Genomic DNA, 20,766 nt, shown 5'->3' with positions numbered 1-20,766 from the left:
CGTATGAAATCAAAGATATCGAAAATAAAAATTATAATTGTTGTATATTTGCCTACTTATTTCATTCATTTTCATGATTGATTATTTATAATATTTCAAATGTGATGTAGGAAATATTTAAAAAAAATTAATAAAATTATTTTATTCCATTACAGCATGTGCGTTAGTGTATATGGCATACATGAATTGTCTCTCAATGAATTTTTATTTTTTATTTTAAAATCTAAATATTAATAATAATATAATAAATTATTTTTTATTATGTAAATTTAAAAAGGCTTATCATGCAAACTAAAAAAAGCTCACATATATATTTAAAAATATAATTATTAATTTATTTAAAATTAAATTTATGACTTATTTAATGTTGTTAAAGTAAAATTGACTTTTAAATAGGTTAACAGATAAATTCAAATTTTTAAAAAAAATCATATCAGACTTATAAAAAGAATCTATAATAAATAATAGGTGAAACTTAAATTTTAATTTTATAAAACATGTTTAACTTATATATTCAAAGTGTGGCCATGACTTATTTTATTTCCTAGTTACTAATTTTTATGTCTATTGTACTAATTAATTATTCTAGGTACTATAATGAATAAATGATATTTATTAATACTAGGATGGAAGAGACTTTGTGTATTTATATTTTTTTTACAAAATAAAAATAGAGATAATAAAAACTAGATAATAACTGAGAAAAATAAAGAGAATAAATAACTTCTGAATTGAGATATCTTTTGAATTAATGAGTAATAAGAATAGAAATAACTATCGGTTATAAAATGCGTTTGTAGAAGAAGAAAAAAAGAGGAAGAAAAGGATAGCAAAAATAATGGAGAAAAAATAGAAATAATTGTTATATCTTTATTATTATTGAAGTGTATATTAGTCATAAAAAAAAGTGTAGAACAAAATTAGTAATTAAATATCTTTTATATATAAAAATATAAAATAAATTTTTATAAATTTACAAACATTCACAAATATATGTATATATAAGAAGAAATATTTATTCAAAATTTTAGTGTTGATAATAAAAATATAATTTATTATATAAAATATGTAATAATTCAAAACTTTTCTTTAATAAAAAAAATAATTGATGAAGAAATTAGTTATGATTTGAAATATATCTTTATATTTTTGGTGTTTATTATGAAATTTTGAGCAATTAAAACAACATAAAAAAAATATCTTTGACTAAATAACTAATTAAAATAAATTATCGATTTAATGATAAAAATTAAGATAATATAATTTTAGATTCAAATTTTATTGTGATCAATATAATTTGGATAGATAAAAAAATTAATTAAAATTTTACTATATTAATTTATATTTTGATTGGTCGTCTACACTCTACAGTAAATTAAAATCATTTATTTTAAAAAAAAAAAAAAAAAGAGATAAAGTCTACAACAACTTTTTGGATCCAGAATTAAAAGTAAAGTTAACTTTAACTAAAGCAATTAAGCACAATTAATGAGTTTAATTAGACACGATACTGAAAATGATAATAGTACATAATCACTTATTGGATGGTGACTAATTAGTAATTACAACTTCTAATATTTATTTTTCTAAATAAATATTCTGTACTCTGGCAAATGAATAATTTTTAAAAAAATATATTAGTAAAAGTTATATATTTACAAGTAATTGCACATACATATAAAATATGGTAAAATAATATTTAAAATTTTAGTTAATTAGTAACAAAAAATATAAAATTTTAATTAGTAATTACTAATTATATTATTTATTTTTTTAAATAAATATTTTGAGTACCCAGGCAAATGAATAATTTTTAAAAAATATATATCAGTAAAAGTTATATATTTACAAGTAATTGCACATACATATAAAATTTTATAAAAAAAATATTTAAAATTTTAGTTAATTAGTAAAAAAATATAAATTAACATATAAATTTAATACGTTATTCAAAACTTTCAATTTAAAAGTTTTAAATTTTATTTTTAACTGACAAAATATTTATCCATGATATGTATATGTATATTTATATTTAGTGTTTAGTCTTGAATATATTTTAAGTCTTTATGAATATGATTATTTTATTTTAGTCTTTACAAATCTTTTCATCATTTTTAGATCTTTCATTTTTTTTAATATGCTTATTTTAAGTTCATGCTGCTAATTTTTTTGTTAATTTAGTATCGAATAACTAACAAAATGAAGAATATTAATTAAGTTAATTAAGATAATAAAAAATATTTTAAATTGATATAATTATATTATTTTTAAGTACATAATTTATTTAAGTTAAATATTCATTATATTTATTTTACATAAATAAGATAATTACATAAAACTTATTTTTATATTTTTAATTTTTAATATTTTACAAATGTTTTTTATATTATATTTAATATTATTTTTGCTTTCCAATTCATTAATTTAATTTTCAAAATTATATTATTTAAGAAACTATAATTTAGTCAAATTATATTATTATTATATGTATATAATTACTTTATTTATATAAAATAATAAATACAGTAGACCTAAAAAAATATACCTATCTTAATTAATATTCTTTATTTGATTAGTTATATCAATAATAAATTAACTAAAGTTAATAACAAGGATTAAAAAAATATCAAAAGATCTAAATGACAAAAACTTTTGTAAAGATTAAAATAAGACAAAGTTATAATTGTAAGGTGCATAAGTGTTATAAAGTGACTTGATACTCGTATTTGATTCTCATGAATTAAAAAAAGTCATAGTTGTAGAAATTTAAACATGTTTAAACTTATGTTAATTATATATTTTGAGTATTTAATTGAAAAATAAAATAGATCTTTGATTGAATAATTAATTAAAAATTTGTTATATTTTTTGCATTATGAGTAATAGTTTGTAGCTGTGATATAGTAAGTTTTTAATTATTAGTCTTGTAGCAATAATTATGTATATGGTATTTAAGGTGTGTTGTGAGGTTCTGAGATTTAAAGGAGTCTCAAAAGTGAGATTAATTTTGGGAGTCTCAAGTCACAGGTCTAGTTGACCTTGAGGGGATGAGGTATATAGTGTTTCTATTGAGTTGAGTTTCATAAGTTCATGTTTTCTAGATTCTAAAGAGATAATCTAGAGAAAAGTACTCTAATTTTATGAGTTTCCTTCTTCACCCTAAACCTTCTCTTGATTGAAGAATCCTTTCCCCAAGGTTGTTAATTTGTATGTGTGTTGTGATTCAGGTTCAAGAGCCTTGAATCTTAGTTGCAAAGTGTGCAGAGTTGTTTTGGGGGGGAGCTCATTTTTCTTCACCTTCTTCTCAATTCTTCCTCTTGTTGATTGGAGTTGAGGTAAGGGAAGCTAGTACCCAAATCTTGTTAGATTGATGGTTGAATGTATTCTAAATGAGTTGAAAGCACGATTACATGTATGATTCTGAGATGAAATTGATGACTTGATGAACCTTGGTGTCATGAGTTCATAAAGGTGGACTTTTGGGTGAATAACCCATATTGTTATTGCATGTTGAAATTGAACTTGGTTTTGAGTTGTGTATGGTTGGTATGTGGAATTGGATGCATTGCATGTTTGGTTTGGTTGTTTTTCAAGTGGATTGAGGCAATTTTGGAAGTCTACAATTACATATTTCTGATGTCACGTCGGGCACGCCTTCATCGTGCCAAGTTCAATTCCAACTAGAGGCCTCTGTCATGATCATGTCAAGCGTAGGATCAGTAGCACCAGCCATGAGAATAAAGACTTGTCTCGAGTTGAGATGATGTCAAGCATGGTTTGAATAGCATTGGACCTGAGAGCCTTGAAAAGTCTCTGACTTGGTGAATTGCGCCCTCAAATTACGTGGTGCCAAGCGTGATCAAGGCAGGGTCTCTCTGCCTAAACAACATCGGGTGTCGAAGAGACGACATTAGGCATGAATCAGGTAGTGGCTCTTTTCCTAATATGAGGTCAAGTGTGAATTTTACCATGTCAAGTGTGAGGTTCTAAGGGGTTCCCCATCTTAGTCATGCCAAACGCGGGTTGAGTGGCGCTAGGCATGGGTGAGGTAGAGAGCTCCATGCCCATTGGCATCGGACATGAGGTAAGTTTTGCCAGGCATAGATTATTTTGATGATACATGATGTTTGATAGGTGAATTGGTGAACATGAATAAAGTAATTGAGTCTATTACATGTTGTATGATGAATAATGAATGTTGAATATATATATATATTGATATGTGATGATCTATATAAACGTGATGACATATATAACATCCCACTTTTTTTTTAAATATTAGTAATTGCATGACTAAAAACATGGATTAATTAGACTATAAATACCCCTCAATAAATTAAAAATCATAGAGTCCTCGTATTTGAAAAATCATGAAATATGCAGATCATTTTTTTACTAATAATGCGTCGGGTGGCAGCTTGGGCTCACTAGGTGTGGAAGCTAGAAATACTTGAGATAATGTTAACATCGAACGTGATCTAGATCATGCTAAGCGCAAGAACTCCAAAGATCCTCTAGATGTATCTCGTCGGACGCAGGGAGGATGATGTTGAGCATGATTCCTTCTAAAGGCTTGTGGCCTCACATGTGCCCAACATAGAGTGTGCCTCACCAAGCATAGCCCTATTTCTAGACTTGATTTCATGTGGGTGTATATGTGTGTGAATTGTGTAAAGGTGTGATGCTCATACTAAGATAAATGATTAGTGACTATGACAAGTGGAAGTGGTAAATGATGAAGTGTGAAGTGTTATGAATTATAATGTGATAAATAATGAAGCATGAGGTGTTATGAATTATAATGTGATAAATAATGAAGCGTGAAGTATTATGAATTATAATGTGATAAGCAGTGAAATGTGAAGTGTAAAGTGATATGTGATTTCATGTTGTAAATGTATTGAGTCTTGAATGTCATGCATCATGTGCATATGTTTTTTGTGATGGGTATGATGCGAAATACACCGCTAGAGAAGACCTCCTTGTGTAAAAATTTGGAGATTAGTCCTTAGGGTTAGCTTGTTTGGGAAGCCATAGTCTCGTCCATTTTATGCATGGTATGTATCTTGCACGACTCAGTTATCCCAACGAAACTCTAGTAGTATATCCTTCGAGTGAAAGTGTTGTGATGGCTTGACCCAACATGTACTCCTAAATTATTCAGCTTTGAGCAGGAAAAAATATTTTTACTAACGTCACATGTATATAATTTAGGAGAGTCTAGTTTTTGTATGATCATAAAACAAAACTTGTGTTGAAACCGTACTTTTATGATGAGATGAAATGTAAAATGAGTTGTGTTGTTTAAATCACCATCTTATTATCTATGTAAGACTGAAAAGTGATATAGTTATCTATTTTACATATATTGTTTATGTGTGGCTACTCGACCTTATTTTACACCAATAGTCAAAGTGAGATGTGTTTTCACTCCCATATTCTCTTATGTGGATGTTTTATATGTGTTTGCAAGAGGATCCCTTTTTGGAGGTGTTTAGTTGATTGAAGGGATAGCTCTAATACTTGTCATACCAAGGATTTTGGAATTTTTTTTATGTTTTATGTTTTAGGAATTCTAGCTCATTTTCTTTAAATGTTTTCTCTTTAAATATATAATAGCTAGTTAAGTAGTTTTTGAATTTGAATGTGATACATTTTACCTTGCTTGAAGTTATTCAAATACAATATCCTTTTAATAATCATTATATTTATTTAATTATTCATGTTGGATAGAGATTGTCACAAGATATATTATGATAGTGAGCATTGATATGTTATGTGTGATGAATGTGTTATAATTGCATTATTGAAGTATGAATAATCATTGGTATGCTATTATTAAAAAAGTCATTGAACATTGGTATGCTAGTCTTGAATGAGGTGTATGGCATTGGTATGATAATTATGATTGGTGTGATTTGATCTCTATATGCATTGACTTGGGGTAATGTGTATAGATGATGTATGTTGAGACATTGAATTTGAGAATGTTGTAGGCGTTAAAGTATATTGATTGACTTAAAATTAGAGGAGAAAGTGTTGTTTGAAAGTTGAAATTTTCATCTAGGGAATCTTGTTTTGGCGCCCTGGGAGGCCAATGGTTGAAAACCTTCCTTAAGTAGGTACGAAACTCTTGGAGCGGATTTTTATTATGTTTCATATAGGTCCTTAGCTAAAGTGGAGTAATGTATGAAGTTGAGGGTTACAACCCTTAACTAATTATTGAAAAGGTTGAGTGGTTCCTTACGAATAGTTAATGAGCTAACTTCATATGTGACTTGGTAATTCATGTCAAGATCGTGGTACACTTATACCCAGTTATATTATTCCTAGTGGTGGAATCAGACTTTCCCAGCGTAAGTGGTGATAATCGAGAAATTAGAAGTTAGGGATTAGCATCTCATTTTAGCTATGATCGAGTAGGCACATTTTGACATAAAAATAATTGGGTTGGTTCGATAGGATCGAGCCATTTAAACTACTATAGTGTATTAAGAGATCTCCATAAGTGAATGTGTGTGGTACATTAATGGTTGAGTATGCATATGATGTGGTGTGAATTGTTATTATTGTTCATATGCATCGAATGAGCATATTGTTGTGTTATATGATTGTGGTGAGTGTTTGATTGCTTGGGTGTTTTAACTTTCAAACATGTCAGTGTTCTGTAGTTTTGTGAATGTTATAAACTATGTGATATGTTTTGGTTGGTTTACATGTTGGTGAGTAGTATAGATGTTTCTTCTTATACTTCTATGTTATTGAAATCTAGTTTACCCTTGTTTGTTTTCCATATGGTATAATTTGTAATAATCATGATTTTCATAGGAGTAGGACAAGATTAGTTGAAAAGATCTAGTGGAACTGCTGGTGGGCCATGTATTGATTGACTATGTAGTTGATGACTACTTTTGAAGTTGTGCTTAACTGACACCCTTAAGTCATATAATTTGCTTTTCTGAATTATTGTGTGTGTGTCTATATATATATATGTGTGTGTGTGTGTGTTGTTTATCTTGTTAGAAGTAAATGTATGACCTTTAATATGTTAATAGTTCCATTATTAATTTTTTATTTAAAAAATCTTAAAAAGAGAGGCATGCACAAAAAAACACGCCAAAATTAAGGCTAATTGACTATGCAATTGAAACAATTAAACGTAATTAATCAATTTATTTAAGTGAATGTAATTAGAACCTAATCAGTAAAAGAATATCCAATAATTTTTAATTTTAATAATGTAATATACTCTAAGTGTAAGTTTACATAGATTTATTTTGTTTAATAACTCATATTTTACATTAAGTTTCAATGATCCAATCGTTGAATTTAAAGTTCTTAATGTATAGATTAAGTCTGCAAGATTTTAAAAAATTTGAAGACCATTTAATACTTCATTTCACTAATTTAAATCAATATATAAAATGATTTTATAATTATCCATCAATTTAAATTAATCAAACGAAGTATCAAATGATTTTCAATTTTTGTTAAAAATTTGCATACTTGATCTATGCATTAAGAACTTTAAATTCAATGGTTGAATTATTGAAATTTGGTATAAAACACGAGTTATAGAATGGAGTAAGTCTAGGTAAACTTATTCCTAGAGTAAATGGATCCCTATTCTCTCTCATATATATGAGAGAAAAGAGTTTGAACGACACTAGTGTAACTTTAATTAACTATTACAATATTCAATGATTTTCAATTTAATGTGAATTTTTCAAAGTTTTACTGTTAGATTAAAAATTCCTTACTCTTAGATCATATATACAAAATATTTTATTAATCTAAGATGATTTGATACCTCATTCTTATAAAACAAAATTGACATAATATATACATTTCAAAATATACTAAAATATGAATAATTTGACTACTTTTTAGGTAATATGAAGCTATAATTCAATGGTTGAATCAACCAAACCTATATTTAATTAAAAGCTATTGAATAATATAATAGTTGGTAAAAGTTATATCAGTGTCGTTTGAAGTCTCATATATATATATATATAGGAGGGATCCTTTTACTCCACGACTACCTAGACTTACTCTATTCAATAACTCATGTTCTACATCAAATTTTAACAATCCAACCGTTCAATTCAAAGTTATTAATGCATAGATCAAATCTGCAAATTTTTAGAAAATTTGAAAATTATTTGATACTTCGTTTCATTAATTTGAATCAATGTATAAAATGATTTTATGATTATCCGTCAATTTGAATTAATGAAATGAAATATCAAATGATTTTTAAATTTTCTAAAAATTTGCAGATTTGATCTATGCATTAAGAACTTTAAATTAAATGGTTGGATCGTTAATATTTAATGTAGAACATGAGTTATTGAATGTAGTAAGTCTAGGTAGACTTACTCCTAGAGTAAAATGATCCCTCCTCATATATATATATATATATATATATATATATATTTAAGGAATCAAATTATTTTAAAAGTAAATTTTTGTAAAGTTATTACACTTAATAGTTTATGGTGAATGTTGAATTTTAACAATTCAACTATTAAATTAAAAGTTTTTAATGCATAGATGAATCTACAAATTTTGAAAATTTTGAAAATAATTTAATATTTCATTTCGTTATTTCAAATCGATAGATAATCATAAAAATATTTTCTACATTGATTTTAATATATATAACAAAGTATCATATGATTTTCAAAAAAATTAAAAATTTATAAACTTGATATATAGATTAAAACTTTTATTTTAACGATTAGATTATTGAAATTTAATATAAGTCAATATCTATTGATACCATGATGTCAAATTAGTGAAATGAAACCTTCAACAATTTTGTATAGAATATAAGTTCAACTAATCCAACTATTATATTTAATGATATTGTTAATTAAATTAAGTATAAAAAATTGCATATAATTTCAAAATTATTTTATAATTCATTATATCACTTTATTTTTAATGTATAAAATGATATTCAAAGTACATGTAGATATCCATTATTAGATAATATATATAGAAGAATCTAAATTATTTAAAATTTGATATGCATTTTTGTGAGTGTAATATCATCGAGTACAACAATTAAATAATTTAAATTTGATTTGTGTAGAAAAATATTTGTAAAATATTTACATATTTATAAGTGTTTGCGTAATATCTTGCTAAATCAAAATTTTATAAATAATAGTAGCATGTTTACGAAAGAGAAGGGTTGTAGCGGAAAAGGCTCATTAAGGATCTAATAGAAAAGTAATTCAAACACCCATTATAGAACATGATTGATTATATTTCTTTGTAAACATTTTTAGGAGAAAAAGATAGAAAAAAAATAAATTAAAATTAATTTATGTAGTAGAATTTGTTAGATAACTTTTTTTAAATGTATTTATAGGAGAGAAAAAAAATTTAAAAAATTAAAATAAGTTTTTCTATAACCTCAAAATAATTTATACATGAATTAAAAATAATATTTTCAATAAATTAATAGGAGAGAATTTTTGCAAATTAACTTCTATATAAACTAATTTAAGTCTATAAAAAAAACTTATTCCATTTTTTTCTTTACTATTTTTCTCTCGTAGAAATGTTCCAAGAAAATTTTACCCAACAAACACTTAAATTAATAAGAAAAATGCTCTAAGAAAAGTTCAAAACAAAATTTTAAAGAAATTAATAAAAAAAAATATAAATTAACATATGTATAAATTAATTTTAATATATAAAATCGTTTATTATTTTTTATTTTTCTCTCAAAAAAGTACTTTAAAAAAATTATCCAACTATACCATAATATCGAACCACGACGTTAATAATAATTAAAAAAAATATTTATTATCGCCACATTCTGTACTGGCCAACAAATAATAGGATTTAGATAAATAAAAAAGGACAACTAATAAGTAAAACGAAAGTGATAAAATAAAAATAACAAAACTGGATCAAGCCCACTATAGGTCTAAAACGAGCCTCAAAATACGATGTTTAACAACCCCTAACAATCTATCAGGTCCAAACGTGAAATAAATAAGGCTAATGAGATATATATTTTACTATATTAATAATAATACTATTTTATTATAATTTTTTCTCTAAAATATCTTTAATATTTTTTATTTTCTAATTTTTTGACTTTATGAACCTCCTTCCCTTTGTCTTTAAGGTTTTTTTTTCTTCAAGTATTCACCCCTTTTTATATACATTCATTTCCTACTCCATTATCTTTCAATGTTCAACACACATTTAGAAGTATTTTTCTTAATTATGAAAATATTTTCCTAAAAAAAATTTTTAAACACTAAAATTAATGTCACAAAAGTGACTAGGAAGGATGTGTGAGAATCTTGAAATTTTATGTTTTAAAAAGAATATTATAATTCTAAAATTTTAGTTTATTTTGAAATTCTCAAAAATAGAGAAAGGGAATGAGTGTGAAAGGGATGAGTGTTGGAAAAAAAATTTGAATGTTTAATTTTAAAGATTAATTTTGCAAGAAAATGATTAGCTTATGATATATACACCTCATTCCCTTCATCTTTCTTCTTTGTTTGGGAAAGGACTTTCACACATTCGAAAAGTATTTTTTGTAATTATGAAACTCTGTGTGTGAAAGGGAAGATGCATGAAAATCTTAAAGTTCAATGTTTTGGAAAGAAAATTATAATTCTAAAATTTTAGTTCATTTTGAAATCTTGAAAAATGGAAGAAGGGGGTATGTGTAAAAAGGGTGAGTGCTTGGAAAAAAAAATTAAAAGTTCAATTTTAAAGATTAGTTTTGCAAGTAAATAATTCTCTCATGATATATACACTATCTTCCTTCATCCTTCTTCTTCTTCTTTAGTGTTTCAGAATGTATTTTAAGAAAGCATATAGTAAAATACATCTTCAAAAAATACTTTCAATAACTATGAAAATTATCTTATAGAATTTTTTTTTCCAAAACACTAAAATTATTATTATGGAAGCTTGATGCATGTTAAAAGAAACGTGCACGAGAATCTTAAAATTTTATATTTTTGAAGAAAATTAAAATTCAAAAATTCTAATCGTTTTGGAATCTAAAAAAAATGAAGGAAAGGACTGCGTGTGAATTGAAAAAAATTGGCTCATAATATACACTTCCCCTTCATCCTTCTTCTCTTTTGTGTTCCAAAAGCATTTTCTAAAATTATATAAAAAAACACACCTTTAAAAAATATTTTTTTGTAATTATTAAAATATTTCTGATTTTTTTAGAATACTAAAATTAGTGTTATGAAAATTGAATGCATGTCAAAAAAACAATGCATAAAAATCTTAAAATTCTATGTTTTAGAAGGAAAATTGCAATTTTAAATTTTTTGTTTGAATGAAAATATTAAAAAAATGAAGAAAGGAGATGCAAGTTAAAGGGATGAGTGTTTGAAAGAAAAAAAAAATTGAATGATAAAGACAATGGAATAAAAAAGGGGTAAATGTGAGTGAAAAAGGTGAGTACTTGAAAAAGAAAATGAACTCATTGTAGATAAAAACACAAGAAAGAAAGGAGCGAGTGTGAAAAGAAGGTGAGAGTTTTGAAAACAAAATATTGAACCTTGAAACAAAGAGATTCTTAAAGTCAAAAAATTAAAAATAAAAAACATTAAAAGTATTTAGAAGAAAAATATAATAGAGATGTATTATTAATATAGAAAAGTGTATATCATGAGTAGGGATGACAAATATACCCGTACCCGTCCCGACTTTGACGGGGAATACCCAGTTTGACCGGGTATGGGTACGAGTACGAGTAAAACCCGATATATTAAATCGGGTACGGGTACGGGTACGGGTACGGGTACGGGTATGTACTTACCCGCCTCGTACCCGTCCCCGTTCTCATTTTTAAGTTAATACTCACTTTCAATTTAATTATATTAAAGAATTTTAGTATTTTTTTGTGTGTGATTATTTATTATAAATAAGATAGAGAAATAACCTAATTATAATTATAATATAATTAAAAAATAATTTAAAAATATTATATTTTAAAAAAAATAATAAAAAAAATAAATAATTTGACAGGTACGGGTACGGGTACATGTATACCCGATACCCAACGGAGACAGGAATGGAAATGAAAATTACATACCCGACGAATACAGGGACAGAGACAGAGATGAATTTAACTCGCGAGAACAGGTACGGGTATCCCGCCCCGTTGCCATCCCTTCATGAGGCATGAAATAACCACGTAACTCATATCATGCTCAGATAAAATTTCCCCATAACATTAAACAAGTAAGAACATACACGGCCCAACCAAAATGTCCCCATAACATTAAAGAATAAGGGGAAAAAAGTAAGTTACATAAATATCCTTGAGCTTTATGAGAATATATAAACAAACCATAAATCATGCGATTTGCATAATTCATACAGAATTTACCACAGAAGTTTAATATGTTTAATCTCAATTTATTGAGAACATATTTCATGTTACATCCAGTAAAATATCACAAGAGGCTCAATCCATACAACTTGTATATCAACAAAATCAAATCTAAACTAAACTACTTCACCTCCAATCGACAACGGTAAAACGCAATGGAAACACTACCTGCCGACCCAAATTTGAATATCCAACATGACAGTTGACACAACAAAAAAAGAGACAGCTAAGATTCCTAACCAATAAAAGCAAAATCTGACCAGAGACTCTTTTGAATTGTACGTGGTGACCCTTTATGCATACCAGACAAAAATACTTAAACATATGAGACCCAAGCAGTGTGAGCTCTAATGCTGATTATAGAATGGAGAAAATTTACATACAGTAATCAATACTTGTCTAAAGTTTTAACTATTAGAGTTAAAATTTGATCTCATGTAAGTTTATATTTTCAAAATCTGCTTTAATTAATGTAAATGCATATTAATGAAACTAGAATTGTGATTAAAAAATATGACCAAGATTCTAGTTATTATTTTACTCCACCCTAACTCTAAGCATGCTTGGCTTGAAAATCCTTCATGAAAGCCACCAACTTTTGAACACCAGGCAAAGGCATGGCATTGTAAATGGAAGCCCTCATGCCTCCCACTGACCTATGTCCCTTGAGCTGCACCATTTTCTCCTTAGCAGCCTCCTTGATGAACTCAGCCTCCAACTCAGTCCTCTCCAAAGTAAAAGGCACATTCATCAAGGACCTCACAGACTTCTCCACAGGGCACTTATAAAACCCCTTGCTCCCATCAATGGCAGTGTAGAGAATCTGAGCCTTGGCCCTATTCTTCCTCTCAACCTCCTCCAACCCACCCTGCTCCAACAGGTCCTCAAACACCAACCCACACATGTAGATCCCATAGCAAGGAGGGGTGTTGTAGAGTGAGTGGTTCTCATCATGGATCTTGTATTCAAGCATCACAGGAGTGATGGGTTGAGCCTCCCCAATGAGGTCCTTTTTAATGATCACAATGGTGACACCAGAGGGGCCCACATTCTTCTGGGCCCCAGCATAGATGACACCAAATTTGGACACATCAACAGGCTTGGAGCAAAAGTTTGAAGACATGTCAGCAACCAAAACACCACTCTTGGAAACAGGGTAGTCCTTGAACTCAACCCCATGTATGGTCTCATTGGCACAGATATGGAGATACCCAGAATCCTTGTTCTGCTCCAAATCATCAAAAGATGGAAGCTTTGTGTACTTTTCGGGCTTCCCGGACCAGATCACGTTCGGCTTGCAGAACTTTTTAGCTTCCTTGACGGCCTTGTCGCTCCAGGAGCCAGTGACGACGTAGTCGGCGGCGCCGCCGGAGGGGAGGAGGTTGAGGGGGAGGGCGGCGAACTGGGTGGTGGCGCCGCCCTGGAGGAAGAGGACGGAATATTCCGGCGGGATCTGGAGGAGGGCGCGGAGATCGGACTCTGCCTTTTGGATGATGGAGAGGAAGTCTTTGCCGCGGTGGCTCATTTCCATGATGCTCATGCCGGAGGCGCGCCACGTGTAGAGCTCGGATTGGGCCCGGAGGAGGACGTTTTCCGGGAGGGTGGCGGGGCCGGCGGCGAAGTTGAAGACGCGATCTTGGGTGCATTTGATCGATGTGGGGTTGAAGCGGGTGGTGCGGGTTCTGAAGAGGGTGGTGTGAGGAGAAGTTGCCATTGACAATGACATGGTTGTGGTGTTTTATTAATGGAGGTAGGTATTGTTTGGTTTTGTTGCAAAGATCTTGAATGAAGGAGGATTTATATTGGTTCACACATGGGGTAAAGGGGATGTGTTTGGTGGAGTATTTCTGCTCTTTTTTGAAAAAAAATTAATTTTAGTATTAAAAATATAATATTGGCTAAACTACCATTGTGGTGCACTTTTAGAAACTTATTACTAAAATGAGGCTGTTTTGAAACATTTTATACCTTTGGGGCTCTTTTACTGGGTGTCACTATGGCCCATAGCGACACCCATGACACGTGTTTTTTTTTTTTTGCTTGGTTGGGCTGGATCAGTGTCGCTATCAGCTGGCCCACCACAGCTGATGGGCTTAAAAAAATTATGTAGCCCATAGCGACACTGGGTAAAAAAATAAAAAAAAAGGAAAATAATAATAATGTAAAATAAATATAATAAAGTGAACTATTTATTATATAATTATAAAAAGAAAATTAAGTTTTAAAAAAACGTAATTTTAAAATAAATAAAATGTATTTTTTTAACACAGGCGTTGTGGCTCATAGCGCCTGAGTGGAGCTATGGGCCATAGCGCCCCCCAATTTAAATTTTTTTATTTTTTCATTTTTAAATTATTTTATACATTTTATTACTTATTTTTTAAAATTAACATTTTTTTGTTATTTCAATCTTTTTTTCCCTTTTACCCGTTATTTTTTTTTATAAATTTGTAAAAAAAATTATATTATAAAAAATATTAGCTATATTTTTATAACTGGCGCTATGGGCCATAACGCCTGAGTGGAGCTATGGGCCATAGCGCCCCAATATTTTTTTTTTATTTTTTTTTTGTTTTTAAATTATTTTTTATATTATATTACGTATTTTTTAAAATTTACATTTTTTTCTTATTTTAATCCTTTTTTTCCCTTTTATCCGTTATTTTTCTATAAATTTCTAAATAAATTTAATATTTAAAAAATATTAGCTATATTTTTATAACTGGCGCTATGGGCCATAGTGCCTGAGTGGAGCTATGGGCCATAGCGCCCCAATATTTTATTTTATTTTTCGTTTTTAAATTATTTTTTATATTATATTATTTATTTTTTAAAATTTACATTTTTTTTTCTTATTTTAATCCTTTTTTTCCCTTTTATCCGTTATTTTTCTATAAATTTCTAAATAAATTTAATATTTAAAAAATATTAGCTATATTTTTATAACTGGCGCTATGGGCCATAGCGCCTGAGTGGAGCTATGGGCCATAGCGCCCCAATATTTTTTTTTTCGTTTTTAAATTATTTTTTATATTATATTACTTATTTTTTAAAATTTACAATTTTTTCTTATTTCAATCATTTTTTTCCCTTTTATCCGTTATTTTTTTATAAATTTCTAAACAAAAATTATATTTAAAAAATATTAGATATATTTTTAAAACTGGAGCTATGGCCCATAGCGACTTCAGTTTTTTAAAATTTTTATTAAATAATTTATGTAGATGTCGCTATAGGTGATGTAGACTGTTGCAGTATATATACCCCCCCTGCGTTCTGGTAAATCACATCGATATCTCTACTTCATTTGTTGTTTTTGTTACTGTATTTGTTATTTATCGACTAAATCAGTCTGATTGGTTCTTTGTTCCTGTTTAGTTGAATTTTAAATTCTTATTTATGATTGAAATTTATTGTAGTTTAAATAAGTTGTATGTATTTGTACTAATATTTGAATTTTATTTCAGATATTATGGATCAAATTATAGCTTATATTTACACTGGAAGGATGTATGAAAGTCCAGAAGGTGTAACATTTGAGGGACCAAAAAAAGGGATGTATATTAAGCGAGGTTTAACTTTGAATTTATTAAAGAGAAAGATTCACAACAAATTTCATCTTAAGTCAAATCAAGTTATAGTATCTGTAACTTACAGATTTGTTGTTTCACAGCATGATGAGAACAGATATTCTTCATTGGAATTGAGTGACGATGATGATGTACAATGCATGATAGAAGGTTTTATCGGTCAGAATATGATGCCAATAATGGAATTACATGCTGAAATAGGTAACTCAGAATCTTCTACAATTTCGTTAGAAAATTTGTCAATTGAACGATCACCGGTGATGACAAGAGACGAAGATGAAGATGACGAAGATGATGAAGACTATCATGTTTCATTGTCATATGAAAGCATTGATGAATCAAATGAAGATGAAATAGAAAATTGTGAAGCATCTGATAGTGACGTGGAGTCAGATGCTATTGTTCAAAGTCCAATGGTTGAACCAATTTCAATGTATCCATCTACTGAAGGTAACTTTTGAAAATTAAATTTCTCAATAATTTATGTTATTGTATTTGACAAATTTAGTTTAAATTTTAATTGTCTAAAATTTGTATTATTCGTTTAAAAAATTTAGTTTAAATTTACATTATTTAATTTTATATATTTACTATGATTAAATTAGGTGGAAGTCAATTTTGGGGTAATTTACCTCACTACACTAATATCAATTGGAGTCATCCAGATGAAGAAGAAATCTCAGGCATGGATGTGGCTAATAATTGGTCTATTGGCGAAGATTTATATGTTGGATTGGAGTTTGAGAATAAAGATGTGGTAAAAAATGCAGTAAAGCAAAATGCAATGAGAATGCATCAGAGTTTTTATGTGGTTGAATCGAAAACGACAAAGTGGGTTGTTAGATGTCCAAATGCGCATGATGGATGTGGATGGTACATGAGAGCTATTGAGTCAAAGAAATCTGACAAGTGGAAAGTGACTCAATGGGGTGGACGTCATACATGTTTGAACATGTCTTTGTCACAAGATCATAATAAGTTAGATTCTGAGCTAATTGCATCATTTATACAAGGTAAGTTCTGCAACTGCAACTTATAATATTATATTAATAATAATTTATATCACTGATTTTGAATATTTAATATGTAGGAATGGTTAACCAAGATCCAGCAGTCAAGATTAGCCTTATCCAAGAGAGAATAACATCTCAAACTGGGTTTAAGGTATCTTATTGGAAGGCTTGGATGGCTAAACAAAAAGTAATTGTTAAAATATTTGGTGATTGGGAAGAATCTTATGCTTTTTTACCCCGGTGGCTTAAATACATGAAGGAAATTGCGCCAGGATCCTTTTATGATCTGTGTCATGATGAGTTTTTCGTTGGTGATCGTCGTCATCGTGGTTACCGTCAGTTTCACAGGTTATTTTAGACATTCAAGCCGTGTTGTGATGCATTTGATTATTGTAAACCCCTGATACAAGTTGATGGCACTCATTTGTATGGGAAGTATCGAGGCACATTGCTCATTGCCACAACACAGGATGGTAATAACAATGTTCTTCCTCTGGCATTTGCTGTGGTGGAAGGGGAAACATTACTTGCGTGGTCATGGTTTTTGGCTCATTTGCGGCTACATGTTACAAATAAACAAGGAATATGCTTAATTTCTGATCGATATCGTAGCATTAAATCGGCCATTGACAACGAGGCACTTGGTTGGAGTAATTTACGAATAATTTAAAGTCAACTTATAATTACCTAATTCCAATATATTTGGATAGCCTCTAGATATGATCGGTTCACCGTCAACTGGAATACCAAGAAGCATGCCAACGTCTTGAAGAGTAATTGTGCACTCTCCGAATGGCATGTGAAATGTATGTGTCTCTGGTCTCCATCGCTCTACCAAAGCCGTTAGCAAACCAGGACTAACTTTGATATAATTCAGACGCGCTATCCATCCGAAACCAGCTTGATCTAGCAACGGAATTATTTGTTGTGGAACTTCTGCAATTCCACTGCGCGACGGAGCAGCACGTCGTGCTACTAGTCTCCTGTCTTCATCTTTGTTCCAAACATGCTGTGACACATGTATATTTTGTAACGATAATAAATCATCGTCGACTGGTTCACATGTCACACGCATACCTGTAGAAGATGATGATGATGTCATCTATAACAAAATGTAATAAAATTAATTATTTTAAAACATATAATTTATTTTTTAAATTTCATTGACATTATTATACCAAAATAATAAATAATAACACACTAACATCATATATAATTTTCAAATATTTTGTTAAATTAAAAAATGACATTCAAATATTTGTTGATATTAAATAAGGTATATTTGAATATTTGTTAATTATCTAGTTTTAGTTTAAAAAACGTATCTTCATAAATGTTCTCAAACCAATTTAAAATATAAATATAAATAAATATATTTTTTAAATAAAAAAATAACACAGAATTAAATTAAATAAATTTAATTATTAAATAAATATAAATCACACAGAAATAAATTAAATCATTTTAAAATTTAAAATTAACATTCTTTTTAATAAATATAAATTACACAGAAATAAATTATACCAATTTATATTTTAAATAAAATTATTTACGAAAAAAATTTAAATTAAACATAAATAAATTAAAGCAAATTCAAATATAAATAAAATATTTTTTTAATTAACGTAAATAAGACAGAATTAAATTAAATCAATTTAAAAATTAAATATATTTAATTATTTAATAAATATAAATTACACAGAAACGAATTAAATCAATTTAAGATTTAAATATAATTATGTTTTAAATAAATATAAATTACACACAAATAAATTAAATCAATTTAAAAGTTAAATATACTTATTTTTAAATAAATATAAATTACACAGAAATTAATTATATCATTTTATAATTTAATTATAATTATGTTTTAAATAAATAAAAATTACACAGAAATCATTTTATCAATTTAAAATTTAAATATATTTTTTATTTTAATTAATATCAATTATACTGCAATAAATTAAATAAATTAACAATTTAAATATAATTAATTTTCATATATATATAATTGACACAGAATTAAATTTACAATTACAGTAAAAAATTGACTTACAACTAAAATTCTAAAAAACACATATTTAAAACCAAATAAATTGCAGAAAATTACAAAATTTAAAACATAATAAATCATAAATACCTTGTATGATATAATATCCCAAAAAAAACACCAACAACCTGAAATAACAAAAATATATTATTACATAAAATTTTAAATTAAATATAAATCAAAATAAATAATTTTAAAATAACAGTTATAACACTTATAAATATCCTATAGTGACTTTTAAATCAATTATAATCAGAAAATATTAATTAAATATCCTATAGCGACTTTTAAATATTATAAAAAAAATATAACCTGAAAATAAAATAAATATAAAATATTTAATAAAATAAAATTATGAAAACGAAAAAATTAAGAGGAGAGAAACTTACCCGAAAAAGAAGGAAGGTGAAAGTGAAAGTGGGGGAGGGGACCATCTGTTTCATTTTATAAGTGTAAAATTAAATTTTTTTACCCAAATTGACACACGTGTCACCTTCCTATTGGCCACGCCTGCGGTTAATTTGAAAAGGATGGGCCACGTGTCACGTTGTCATTGGTGGCGCCTGCGGTTACTTTAAAGGAGGCGCTATCAGCCACTGCGCCTATAAGGCGCTACAAGCCCCAGCGTCCCGTTTTTATATTTTATTTTTTTTGTTTTAATTATTTTTTTCCACATTACATTACTTTTTTTAAAAAAATGTTATTTTTCTTATTTCAGTTCTTTTTTTCGCTTTTTTATCCGAATTTTTTTTTAATTAATTTATCAATTCTTATTTTTATAAAATATTTTAAATAATTTCAAACAGATGCTGGGGTCTACAGCGCCCCAGTTTGTATATTTTTTTTCGTTTTTAAAATAATTTTTAACATTATATTACTTATTTTTAAATAAATTTACATTTTTCTTATTTCAGCTCTTTTTTCCGCTTTTTTTGGAAATTTTTTTATAATTCATTTATCAATTTTTATATTTAACAATTATTATAAATAATTTAAAACAGACGCTCTGACTCATAGCGCCTTTGTTCCGCTAGGAGCCATAGCGCCTCAAGTTTTGGTTTTTTATTTCATTTTTTAATTTTTTTTAAGCCAAGTTAATTCGCTTTAGCCTATAGCGACTTTCTAAGGGTCTCTACCAGCTACAGCGCCTCCTTTAATATGGCGTTCATGGCTTAGAAGCAGACCCAAAATTGACACGTGTCATGGGTGTCGCTATGGCCCATAGCGACACCTAGTAAAATAGCCCCAAAGGTGTAATATGTAACGACCCGGCTGGTCACTATACACTACACCGTACACCTGAAACTGGACAGAAAAGAACAAGTGTATACATATAGTGTCTAGAATATACATATATACATGTCCAGATCTGACTAGATTCAAAATGTACAAGAATTCATCCAGAACTACTACACCGAGTAGCTGAAACAAGCAAGCATCAACAAGGATTAGCTCCGCATGCCAGCTGCAGACTCTCCACTAGCCACCAACCTATCCCTGCTCTGCTCCCATACATATATGATCATCGCAGTCCAAACCACATGGAAACAACAAGGGTAAGCTAGTGAAAGGAAATAACATACAGATATAAATATGTAACTAAATAATAAGAAAAACATAGCTATAGTTATCCGCACATCAACCAGCTTAACAACATCAACTCAATATACCACAACATTCAGCAACAACAGCACACATCTCACATCATCAGCATAC

At 28.3% G+C, this 20,766-nt stretch overlaps 2 protein-coding genes across 2 annotated transcripts; one reads left to right on the top strand and one right to left on the bottom strand.

Moving 5' to 3' along the window:
• Positions 1-12,255: 12,255 nt before the first annotated feature.
• LOC109801192 (phosphoserine aminotransferase 1, chloroplastic) lies at positions 12,256-14,191 on the bottom strand. Its single transcript, XM_020362202.3, has one exon. It carries the CDS (start codon positions 14,121-14,123, stop codon positions 12,951-12,953), a length of 1,173 nt encoding a protein of 390 aa, XP_020217791.1. The 5' UTR covers positions 14,124-14,191; the 3' UTR covers positions 12,256-12,950.
• A 25-nt stretch (positions 14,192-14,216) lies between these two features.
• LOC145953078 (uncharacterized) lies at positions 14,217-18,221 on the top strand. The gene is made up of 3 exons (XM_083066678.1): positions 14,217-16,437; positions 16,593-17,000; positions 17,078-18,221. The coding sequence occupies exons 1-3, from the start codon at positions 15,870-15,872 to the stop codon at positions 17,356-17,358; spliced, it is 1,257 nt and encodes a 418-aa protein (XP_082922804.1). The 5' UTR covers positions 14,217-15,869; the 3' UTR covers positions 17,359-18,221.
• Positions 18,222-20,766: the final 2,545 nt, after the last annotated feature.

Source organism: Cajanus cajan, chromosome 11, assembly GCF_000230855.2.
Source record: "Cajanus cajan strain Asha chromosome 11, NIPB_CcT2T_4, whole genome shotgun sequence".
NCBI classification, from domain to species: domain Eukaryota; kingdom Viridiplantae; phylum Streptophyta; class Magnoliopsida; order Fabales; family Fabaceae; genus Cajanus; species Cajanus cajan.
The sequence above is the reverse complement of the archived record's forward strand: the minus strand, read 5'-3'. Positions and strand labels throughout refer to the sequence as shown.

What these genes read in the sequence shown, in the direction of transcription:
- LOC109801192 (XM_020362202.3), bottom strand. Translation starts at nt 14,123, where the DNA reads ATGTCATTGTCAATGGCAACTTCTCCTCACACCACCCTCTTCAGAACC.
- LOC145953078 (XM_083066678.1), top strand. Translation starts at nt 15,870, where the DNA reads ATGGATCAAATTATAGCTTATATTTACACTGGAAGGATGTATGAAAGT. An exon ending in AATGTATCCATCTACTGAAG is followed by an intron (nt 16,438 to 16,592) that starts GTAACTTTTGAA and finishes TGATTAAATTAG; the next exon opens with GTGGAAGTCAATTTTGGGGT. An exon ending in AATTGCATCATTTATACAAG is followed by an intron (nt 17,001 to 17,077) that starts GTAAGTTCTGCA and finishes TTTAATATGTAG; the next exon opens with GAATGGTTAACCAAGATCCA.